Below are 12,495 nucleotides of genomic sequence, written 5' to 3' on the forward strand. Positions count from 1 at the left end.
AGAACACAAAGAGCTGGTGAGTGTAGATCTCCTAAAATATTGTTTTGCTGTGACTCTTGCTATTACTCAAACACAAGCAACCTCCCACGAGAAGAGAACTTTGCAGAACACATGGCAAACCTGTCAATCTGACCAGTACAATTTAACAGGCACATACACTGTCCTCATATAGGACCCTCTTACTCCCAAGTCAGACACCAGCAAGCACTGGTAGGACTATCATGCTGTTTAAAATTCTAATTTTTCTCTGATATTCTTAAAAGTATACAAGTGCCAAATCTGAACAAAAATTTCTGCCAAGACATTTGAAAGGTAGACTAGAAACCTATTAGAAATAAAACCAACTAGAATTCTTTGCATTTTAGCATCTGCTATAAAGACCAAGCCCACTAGGTCTGATATCAAAGTGAAAACAGAAAACAGGTATGACAGGAATGACAGGATTTTTATGTCTCTGAGCTTATTCAACTTCCCTGCTCGTGCTAAGGCACCTATTTCTAACTACATTCATGGCTTTTATAAAGTTCTCAGCTGTGAAGATTTTGCATAGCACTCTGATACAAACTTCAAGACCAGGGTTGTAACAGAAATTATTAACAATTTTTAAGCCTTCACCAGGGATTCAAATGACAAAAAAAAAAACTTTTCACACCAGTCCAATACTCAAATGTCTTTCAGTTACCTTTTTTACTTAGGTCAATAGCAGCTTCTAGAAGAACTTCTAATTCCCCCTTCGGCAATACAGGAACAACCCATCGAGGCCTATATTCAAAAACAAACAAACCCAATTTCAATTGTGCTTCTGAAAACTCAAGAATTCTTGCCCCATTGTAATGCTTTTAAATATAGGCTCAGTACATAGATTTTTAAATATACTGACAAGTAATACACTAACCAACCCAAAGAAAACCACATTCTGCTTCAAGCTTCTTTCTCTTTACAACTTTAACCCAACAAAAGAAAGCATTCCAAGAGGTCTAGTGAAACTAAGATATAAAAATTCGGATTCCACTATCAAGATGTTTGCACAAATCATCAACACCTTTTTAAAAAAGTGTGAAAATACCTGTTGATCATGTCATCCAACTTTGCCAGGTCTGTGTGTGGAAATGCAGGCTCCTCATCTTCAAGCTGGGGTGGAGCATCAGCTTGGCCCTGCTCATCAGGTGGGGTAGCTGGGGAGTTCTCATTTGAAGAATCAGGTGAAGAAGTCTAAAATGAAGATGGAAAATACTTCAAGTACTACCTACACTTGTGTTCCACTTGTTTTGGCAGTTTTCTGTTATAAGATATTCCAAAGCATCATCTCAATTTTATATTGATACATATCCATATAAAATAATTTTATTTCAGATTTATTAACAAAAACAGAGCATAAAATGTGCGATATTTTTTCTATCCTGGCAGTTCAAAAATCAAGCTACTTTCCCGGTGACGAAAGTGGGTTTTTTTTTGGTAACAGCAAATCATTTTTACAGAAGGTGAAATAAATACACTGAAGCTTCAGCTTTTATAATTCTTGTCCAGAAAAGGTGACTGCTTAAAGTAGAGAGAAAGTTTTCAACAAAAGCACAGAAGAAAACAATCATGAAAAACACCTTCTTAAAGAATTTGCTAAACATGATTGACTCAGTGCTATAACCATCTACTAATCAACCTTGAAGAACATGATTGTTAAATCCACCTTGATGGGCCATGCAAAATACAATGCATTACAAAGATGTCTCTTATTATTCATACACAGAAATAGTATGAACTGACAATAAGAGCAAGACTTAGAAAGACAAAATCTCAAGAACATTTTTCACCTGCTGTGCCACATCTGTTCGGCAGGGAGTGTTATTTTCTTCACAGCAGCTTGTAGGGTGCTAGGTTTTGGATTTGTGACCAAAACAGCACTGGTAACACATCTCTGTTTTGTCTGTTGGTGAACAGTGCTATCACAGATTCAAGGCCTGTTTTTCTCTTTGATAACTCCTGTCAGAACTCAGACATAGGCAGGAGATACCATGAAGTGGAAGCAGGAAAGGCCACCAGGGATGTTGACAGAGTATGAAGAGATGCAATGAAGCAAGCCAAGGCTCACTTGGAATTAAACCTGGCTAAGGATGTCAAGGGTAACAACAAGGGCTTCTTCAAATACATAATAACTAAAATAAATACATGGGAAGATGTGGTCCTGTTGCTGCCTCAGCCAGGAGACTGAGGAGAAGGACTAGAGGAAGGAAGTTTCCTTTGGCTGAGAAGACTGGGTGGAGACCATGTAATTAAACCACAGGTCCATGGGCCCTGATGGGATGCACCCACAAGTGCTGAGAGAACTGCTGGAATCATAGTGAGGCAGGAGAGGTGCCTGAGGGCTGGAAGAAAGCAAATGTGACCCCGGTCCTCAATAAGGGCAGGATGGAGGACCTAGGGAACTACTGGCCAGTCAGCCTCACTTCAGCCCATGGAGAAGTGACAGAATAGTTCACTCTGGAGGCCACTTCTACCCACATGGAAGACATGGTGATCAGGAGAGGTCAGCATGGATTTATTAAAGGTGAGTCACGTCTGACCAGTCTGATTGCTTTCTATGATGAAATTAGTTGGATGGATGAGGGGAGAGCAGGGGATGTTGTCTGCCTCAATTTCAGCAAGGCTCTGACACTGTCTCTCACAGCATCTGCACTCACAAACTCAAGAAGCGAGGACAGGGTGAGTGGACAGTGAGGTGGACTGAGAAGTGCCTGAATGGCAGATCCCAGAGGTTGCTACTCAGTGGCACAGGGTGCAGTTGGAGGCCTGTCACCAGTGGTGGCCCCCAAGGTTCAATACTTGGCCCAGAACTATTTCACTCACTCATCAATGACCTGGCTAAGGGCAGATGCCTCCTCAGAGCTCTCTGTTGACACAAGGCTGGGAGGAGAGGCCAGTACCCCAGAGAGCCTTGCAGCCCTTGGGAAGGACCTCGACAGGATGGAGAGATGGGCAGAGAACCTCCTGAAATCCAGCAAGGGCAAATGCAGGGTCCCGACTGGGGAAGAACAACCCCAGGCACCAGGACAGGCTGGAACTGACCTGCTGGGAAGCAGCTCTGGGGAGAAGGACCTGGGGGTCCTGCTGGACAATGAGCCGTCCCCGAGCCAGCACCGTGTCCCTGTGGCCAAGAGGGTCAATGGGATCCTGGGGTGCATTAGGAAGAGCACTGCCAGCAGGTCAGGGAGGGGATGCTGCCACTCTGCTCAGCCCTGTGAGGATCACCTGGAGTGCTGTGTCCAATCTGGGCTCCTCAGGACAGGAGAGAGGTGGAGCTACTGAAGCAGGTCCAGCAGAGAATGGCAAAGATGATGAAGGGACTGGAGCATCTCACTGAGGACAGGCTGAGGGAGCTGGGCCTATTTAGCCTGGAGATGGCTTAGAGGGGATCTCATCAATATCTGCAGAAAGGTGCCAGAGGATGGCCCAGGCTCTGCCCAGTGATGCCCAGCAACAGGACCAGAGGCAACGGGCAAAAACTGAAATAAAGAAGTTCCCCCTGAACATAAAGAAGAATTTAACAGTGAGGCTGATTAAGCACTGGAATGGATTACCCTGAGAGGTTGTGGAGTCTCCTTCTCTGGAGATATATTGTCTGGTGACAATCCCCAGTAAGGTGGTCTAGGGAACCCTGCTTGAGCAGGCAACCTAGATTAGATGACCACACTCCAAATCTTACCCATTCTGTGATTCTCACTTTGCCCCAGCCACCCTTCAAATCTTACCCATTCTGTGATTCTCACTTTGCCCCCAGCCATCCTTCAAATCTTACCCATTCTGTGATTCTCACTTTGCCCCCAGCAGCCAGCAGGGCAAGAGGCTGGGAGGGGACACAGCCGGGAGAGCTGACCTGAAATGACCCAGAAGACACTCCATGCCACAGAGCATCACACTTTGCAATAAAACAAAGGGGTGTTTTTTCCCAAGGCAGCTGTTGCTTGGGGACTGGTTGGGCATCATCAGCTGGTAGTGAGTGATGGCACTTGCATCACTTGTTTCCCCCTACGCCTTTCATTTATTAAACTGCATTTATCTCAGTTTCTCACTTCTTCCTTCCAATTCTCTTCCCCATCCCACTGAGGCAGAGGGAGCCAGACAGTGGAGACTTCCTTGGCAGTTCAGGGCCAGCCCACCACGCATATCAAAGAACAATTCACTCTCAGGAAGGAGCAATCACTAAACCTTATGGTATTAAAAAAATACCATCTTCACACTGAATTAAATAACAAAGCATGGTTCTTCTCTTAAATGGTTTTGGCTTTACATGATACTGCATCTTCTCTGGTATTTTTTCCCCCAACAAAAAAGAATCATTACCCTGTGATGTAATATATGAAAGATTTTGCTTTTCTTTTGAAAGCAAGAAACATGAGAAGCTGTTCAGGAAGTCAAGTACAATGAACAGAGACCTGGATGCAGTTGCTCTGGAAGGGGTGATACCTGAGTAAGCTGCTTTACCCAGAAAGCGCTTTTGCAAAACTGAGCAGAAACCAAACTTACAGATGTAGTGTGGTTTTACCAATCTGTGGCAGGTTCTACAATGTGGTACTGAGGAAGTCTCTGGTATTAATCCAAGAAGCCTTCTTATCCAAAACAGGTATGCTTGAAAGAACTATGCCACTGCCTGAAAAGGGAGCATTTTTGCAATGCCATGCTCTCTAGCCATATTTACTTCGCCAATACCACTGCCTTCATCCCTCAAAATATTGTTGTACTTCCAGACACGCACACAAAAACATCTAACTTGAGCCCTCCAGAAATATACACATTCAAGTAATTCAGGAACAGTATTTCTAAAGAACAAAGTCCTTTATTTTTAGATTAATTGATAGTTAATACCATACCTGATTCTGCTGGAGGGGAGGCTGGGACTGTCCATCAGGAGCCTGGCCCTGGCTATCATTCCCTCCTACCGGAGAGCCACGAGTCGTGGCTGTCATACTCGACACAGGGCAGATCTTTGCAATTTTGTCTGCTTATGTAGTTGATGTGAGAGAAGAAATTATAGTCCACTTAGTAAAGCTGAAGTACCAGCATATGCTTGTCTTAAAAAGCTCCAACTCAAGAACATGCCATCTTGCAGAGACCATTGCATAATCTGGAGAGGAAAAAAAAAAAGACAACATCCTGTATTAACATATGCATGGAAACTCAATCCACACCTGGAAAAGAACATTACAAAAAAACAAATACATTGCTACAGAGAATCTTCTATTTTAGACTTATTATTTCTTTTCATTGAATACAACTGAAAAAGTCACATTTGAAATATTTAACATTATTTTAATGTTCAAAGTAAAAATTACACTTACAATCACCTTTATACCATTGAGAAACTGACACACATTCCAGATGTGTTCAGAGTAAATGTGTGCAGCTCTTTGCTCTGACGCTTTTGTGCCTGAATTCCTACAGTAGATTCTCCATCTGAATTCATGGTGCTGCTCAAGGTCTATGTAGAAATGACTTGGTTAAGAGTCTAAAAAGCCAAATTTGTAATCTTTGCAATACTTTCCTCCTGACACTGTCTAACTGCAGAAGTCAGAGGGAGTTTAGAGACTGATTCTACCTCAGCTGAGACTAATAGAGACCCTGCAGCCAAACTCCTCTTAGCACATCAGTATTCACCCAGGGAATTTGTATTCCCTTTATCCAGCATATGCCTACGAAAGCCTGAGTCCACTGGCCTTTCAGCCCCACTACGAAGCCCATCACATCCCCACCAAGTGATTTAGCAGATTATATAAAGAAAATTGTAACATCAGATTTGTTGAATTTGTAATGCTATACCAACAGTCCCATATTCATTGTGTTTCAACTTCACTTTGTTATATACAGACAAAAAGAGCTGCATTAGTTATGACAGCAATTCCACTCTATACCACCAGGCCTTGTATAACCACGGAAGCTGAAATATAATTTCCCAGAGCAACTCAGACTTCCAAGCACCACATAAAGCAAAAACAGTTCCCAGGAAGTTAAAAAGCCAAGTAAGGTGATACAAAGAGTTGCATGAGCTTCCAGGAAGATGCATTTGGCAGTACTGAGTTCCTGATCCAATCACCAAAACCTCTAGTTAACAACTGGAGTGAAATTTCTGTTCTAACACTATGCATATTCCTAAGTGTTTTATTATGATGTCTCATCTCAAGTTAAGTTTCAATGTTGTTATCTTTCTCCAAGACACTTTAAAACCTTTTCTTATATTGTGTGAATTTGCAAGGCATTACATACACAATAAAAATTGACTGTATACACTCTAAACTCCTCTGCCTAGTCTCTAGTACTAACAGCACCAACAAACTTAAAGATCTCTAATAATGTCATTAGAATAACGTTCACTTTTGAGTAAAATTGTACTGTTTCAAAACACTCAACTGTTATCCATCTCTAGCTTTTATAATTCATATTCATGAGGCTTACTAAGCCTACTAAGTCCAGAACAAATGCATTACCAACTCAAAACTTTCTTTAGGAAGAAACTGATCTTTGAAATGCAATTTTTGAAATTAATGCATTTGGTATTTAATCGCTGCTTTTTAGAAAATGCCCTCCTGAGTATTTCATTGTTTTCTACTGATGTTTATAAACATCACTACAACAAAGTACCAGCAAGAGTAAGTTTCCTGACACACACATATATATACACACACACACACACACACTGCAGTCTACTGCAGTTCAATGCAGTCAGTTCTGCACTACCTGATGGACGTTTGGAGGTACTCACATAAACGAGTGAAATCAAACTGCTGCCAACTCACACTGCACTCCTCCGCAGCCCTAAGCCAACCACCACCACAATAAACCTTCTTTAATCACCATCATTCTTCCTTAACAGGGCTGGGTCACAGAACAGCCACATAAAAAACTTGTGCTGGCACAAGGAGCAAGGTAGCAAAGAAGCAGGAAAATGGTAAAACAGCTCATTTCAGCAGCAATCCTGCTCCAGGCTGGCTTAAACTGCAGGCAGAAGTGTCCACCAGCAGCTGCGGTTCCAAAATAGCTGATGCCAAGGGCAAGCTGCTTGATTTCATCTCTTCCCCATTCTAATGCTTTGGGCTGAATTATCATGAAGTGAGCTGGTTCAGACTCCTAAGGAAACAACAACAAAACCCCACCAAATGTACAAAGACTAATTATTTTTCAGCTTTTTTAATTACCTGACGTAGTGCACTGCAAGGCCAGAGAGTACTCACCCTAATGTCAGCCCGGGACCCAGGACAAACTGCAGCCCTCCTGCCAGACTGACTGACATTAGCGTGAACTTACCCTCAGATTTGCCTCTGTGCTTAGCTGAAGGATGTGGGCAAAGCATTCTTGTAAATTCCATTCTGCTCAAGGCAAGTAGCACAACTTAAGAAGATACAAGAAAGCTACTAAAGAAGATACAAGAAGGCTACTACTGAAATAACCAATTTACTCAAAATCTTGCAAATTCATAGAATGAAATGAAATCTAAGAAAAATATTATGAATTTTGTAGATGCCAGTAAATACAAAACATTTACATGAAGGACTCATCTATTTTTTCTTCCTCTTATTTAGGGATTGTTTGCTTTAGAGTCTAATAATGATTCTCCATGCCTATTACTTAAATTACATTCCCAGGAAAGCGTATTTCAGGGCTTACACAGTTTCACTTGTCTTAGTCATGTGCATTACACAAGGCTAACTTCCTAAGTGAGTCCATCACTTCTTCCTCCAAGTTTATGTGATGTCCTCAAGACACACAATAGTAACTTTAAGTTATGCTGCAGCTAACTAAAAACGTTCAATCTCCAATAAATCATCTGAGGGCTTCTTGTAGTCAGAGGCATGTTCTCAATTGCAGGGATATCCTTGCTCAGGTGTTTTCCTTTTAATTACAGAATATACAAACATACTTTTGTAAATGCAATCATAATCCAATTCATGCAATTTAAACAGCATTAGAAGGCAGTGGTTCACCAGTCCTGTTTTCAGCCACTCATTCACCATTTATGTTTCAGAGAAAACATCAAACTGCATTCCCATGGAGAACACACCACTGCTTTAACCTCTCTAGAACTAATAAAGCATGAAACTTTGAATTCCCATCTCTTCTTTAATTCAGACTATTCAATTCAATTTTTTAGAGTAACAGTGCACCAAGGCACAGTTTGGCTCAGCTCAGGAATTGCCTCTATACCTAATTTATAAACAAAAGTAAACTGATGCAGTGACATACATGTATATATAAGCGTACAGACAGCCCAATAGAACAATTCAGCTGAATTCAACAATCCATCTGAACTCTAATGAATACTCTATGTTAGTTTTTATATACATCTAATTTCTATTGTTTGTGATTTTGGATTCAACACACTATCCTAGAATCAACAGAGTATACAGAGTTGGAAAGGCTCCACAAGGATCACCAAGTCCAACTCCTGGCCCTGCACAGAACCATCCCCAGGAGTCACACCATGCGCCCAAGAATATTCACAAACATTTCTTGAGCTCTGCCAGGCTGGTGCTGTGACCACCGCCCTTGGGAGCCTGTTCCACTCCCCAGCCACCCTCTGGGGAAGAACCTTTTCCTGACATCCAACCTAAACCTCCCCTGACACAACTTCAGGCCATTCCCTCTGTCCTGTCACTGTCAGAGCAGAGATCAGTGCGTGCCCCTCCTCTGCCCCTCACAAGGAAGCTGTAACTGCAGTGAGGTCTCCCCTCAGTCTCCTCCAGGCTGAACAGACCAAAGTGCCCTCTATTGCTCCTCATACAGCCTCCCCTCAAGACCCCTCACCACCCTCATGGCCCTCTTCTGGATATTCTTTAAGAACTTCACGTCTTTCTTACATCATTGTTCACCAGTTTAGGGCGAGGCCACCACAGAGCAGGGGACAATCCCCTCCCTTGCCCAGCTGGTGATGCTGTGCCTGATGCCCTCTCAGAACACAGATGCCCCTCCTGGCTGCCAGGGCACTGCAGACCCACCTTCAACTCTCCATTGACCAGGACTCCCAGGTCTCTTTCTGCAGCACTGCCTTCTAGTACCTCATTCCCCAGTCTGACCATACATTCGTACCTATAGCAGAGGTACAAGTCACATTTTAAAAAATTACCATCATTACCCAAAGCTGTGAATGGATGTTTTAACACAGGGTCCAGATGGAGACAGAACTCAGTGCTAAGTGACAAACTCACTCCACTACTGCTAATCAAGCCGTTTATGCAGCTATGAAGACTGAGTCAAATGAATCCCACTGACTCTTGCTTTTGATGCCAACTGAGAAAATTCCTACTTGACATGTTTTTCCAATCTCCTTTTGTCACCCTGATCCACCACTAAATCACAAGTGAAAGCCAGTATTTGCTCCACCTGACTCCTTGGAATTTCATTAGCTCCAGAAAAAGATAACTACAGATTTTTTGACTCCCTATGGTCCCCATTCAGAAGGCACCACCCAGGAGCTCAACAAGAGCCCCTGCTGCCCACACAGAGAACACCAGGCACAGCACTATCCTCCAGGAGGTGCCTCTGCTTCCACACTCAACCATCCAGTACAGCTGCACACCTGAACCTCACCTCAGCTTCCACTGAGTCTGCAGTCTCATGCCTACATGGCAGAATAGGTTAATTTTGTTTTGGGGAGAAATCAAGGTTTTCAAAAGCCAGGGGGAAAAAAAAAATCAGATGTGGGTTCCTGCATAAGGAGTAGGTAAGAAGCAAATATGTACACAATACTCTGTTACAGGATAACACAAAGGATGGCATCCTTTATCACTCAATGATAAAGGAACAAATATATTTTTCTAATACAGCTGACTTCTAGAATGGCCTTCATTTGAACTTCTCAAAGTTTCCTCTTCAAAAGTAACTGAAATACCCCACTACATACAGCCCTTTTTCCTGAATTAGCTACTTAAAATATAGAGTCACAGAAAAAAGCAAATGCAAAGTACCAGATAACAGAGGCAGACCTCAAAATACATTTTATAATTCATGAGCATTACCTAAGCCCTGTCTAGGGGAACAGACCTATTTTTCCTTTAACTAAAGTATGCTGGTTATACACAAGTGAGGACATATATCACAAAATCTACTTTGCCAAGTGGTAAAAATGAATGCCAGAGTAAGAGTTGCTTAACATATAACAACAGAGCTTTCTAACAACCATACAGTAATTTATTTACAGAATGATGTTCCTATGAAACAGGAGCTCACAGATGTGCTTCAACACAAGTGTGATGCGTACCGCAAAAAGGCTTAAGAGCAATACAAATTTGAGGTTGAAAGGTAGCACTGATTTGTTTCATACAGGATTCTAGGAACTGCCTTCTTAAAACCTTAATAAGTACTGACTCATCACAAGGATTATGATGTGATTCTAGTTTAAAAATTCTAGACTTCTACCCAATGCCTTTATTTCAACCAGAACGACTTTTCAACTAGAAACACCTCCCCCAAATCTGTAACACTGACCTAATTCAGTAGTTACAACATATAGACACCCCCACACATTTTCCATTTTCTTTCCTCCCTGTGCCTTGTATCTTTCAGAAAGGAGGAAATTATTTACATAATCAGAATAGAGAACTGGAGGTCACAGCATTTCACTCATTAACACTGACATGCAGTGAAAGTGAAATGCATTCAATGATTAATGCAAAACCTGTCATTAAGCTACTATTCAGAATAGCAAGAAGTGTCTAACTTTCAACATTTAAAAAATACCTGATAAGCAGCAGTCAGAAAATGTTATCTCAAATAGCAAATATTACCAAAAAAAAAAAAAAAACCAACCCTTTAAGCTCCTTCTCCTCCGAAAGAAGTGAGTGTATATGGTCAACTGCTTCAGGTTCCAACATTAGTTCAAAGCAATAAATGTCTTAATGGTACAGTACAAGACAGAATTTGAGTAACTGTGATGGTTACAAACTAAAACTATTCTCACAGAAAACCAGGTTACTTCAAGTAACCTTTTTTGGTGATCGTTCCACATCATACACCTGAAATTAAGTCATTTGGCAGCTTAAGTTTCTGGAACATTGAGAACATCTATGTAAACATACAATTCTATTTGCCCTCAAATTCAGATAACAAAATAAAGGGGAATTGTCCTGAAACATAACTTCAGTTCTTTCAAGATTCTTTTCTTTTTGATTTCAACACTTGGTGCTAGGACTAAGCTCAGCTAAGATACATCTACTTAACAGTATCCAACTTCACCTTGTTCAAGATGCTCCTACATGCAGCACTCACATGAGTTTAAGCAAGCAGTAAGAGTACAGAAAGTGAACTTTCAAACTTGAAGCTCAAGAAGGCAACAAAGCCAATATACTCAAAATGTATTAACTTGTTTCACAGCATCACAGAATTGGGTTGGAAAGGACTGCAGTGATCATCTGGCTCCAACCCCCTGCCATGGACAGGACACCTTCCACTAGACCAGGCTGTTTCTTTGATCCAACCTGGCCTTCAATACTTTAAAGGATGGGGCATCCACAACTTGTCTGTGCAACACTACTGTTTCACTACAGTGAAACACACTAGTGTTTCAGTACAGGAAATAATTTCTTCCTAACATCTATTCTAAATCTACTCTCAGTTTAAAGCCATTCTCCCTGTCCTATCACCACATGCCTTTCCTGTAAGCCCCCTCTCCATACTAGGAGGGGCTCTATGGTGTCCCCAGAGCCTTCTCCAGGCTGAACACTCCCAAGCACGTCAGTGTGTCTTCAGAAGAGAGATGCTTGCACATGGAGTAACTTCCCAAAAGACTTAAATAAAAAAAGGAAACCCTTTACATCAAAGGACTGTCTTGCTTCAAAGCAGTAATTGCTGAAGGCCAGGCCCTGAAAAGGAACTGGAGAGCAGCAGCAAGTGTCTTTCTCCAAGAGACATTCACCTGCCAATAATTCTTGGGACATGTAACAGTCAGAGAGTGCATCCCTGATTACTTACAGCACATGATGCTTTTTCACAAATAATATAATGAAGGGACAGGCCTTCAGATCACACACTTCATTCTGGCATTTTTTCCATTTCAGATGGAAAAAACAGTTTCAGCTCCTGTTCTGAAGTGTTTAGCTCATGTGACAGTAAACAGAGACAAATCCAAATATACAGCACCCAGTCAATGCCTTAGACAAAAATCCACTAAACATTAAGACAATTAACTGAGTTCCCTTCAGGGAGCTGTGGCTCTGCTGTCATGCTTTGCCATAGGTGCACGTCCCAGGCTGCTGTCACAGAAAAAGTGCTGAGCAAGACTGGGCCTCTCATCCTGTACAACCACTCCTTCACTCTCAGGAGCTTTCACTGGGAGTCACACTGGTTCAACTGGTATCAAAACACATCCTCAAGGATATTCATTGTATCTCAGACAGAAGAAGAGGAACATAAATGTTCAGCCCCTAAAATTCTATTTTTTAAACTACTAGTCTAAACATTTCCCAGCAATGAAGAAAACTACATTTAAGGCACTGATAAGTACCTAAATAATATGGG

General features: G+C 41.8%; 1 protein-coding gene across 2 annotated transcripts in view; it reads right to left on the reverse strand.

Annotated features, from left to right (window-relative positions):
* Positions 1 to 12,495, reverse strand: part of USP9X (ubiquitin specific peptidase 9 X-linked) — a 101,163-nt gene that overhangs the window by 72,208 nt on the left and 16,460 nt on the right. For both annotated transcript variants that reach the window (XM_084201478.1, XM_084201477.1), the window contains exons 2-4: positions 4,863 to 5,116; positions 1,067 to 1,212; positions 683 to 762 (exon numbers count right to left, since the gene is read on the reverse strand). In XM_084201478.1, the coding sequence (XP_084057604.1) occupies positions 683 to 762; positions 1,067 to 1,212; positions 4,863 to 4,958 (322 nt within the window). In that variant the 5' untranslated portion in view covers positions 4,959 to 5,116. The remainder of the gene's footprint in view (positions 1 to 682; positions 763 to 1,066; positions 1,213 to 4,862; positions 5,117 to 12,495) is intronic.

The sequence above is a fragment of the Fringilla coelebs genome (genome assembly GCF_963513975.1).
Source record: "Fringilla coelebs genome assembly, chromosome: 2".
NCBI classification, from domain to species: Eukaryota; Metazoa; Chordata; class Aves; order Passeriformes; family Fringillidae; genus Fringilla; species Fringilla coelebs.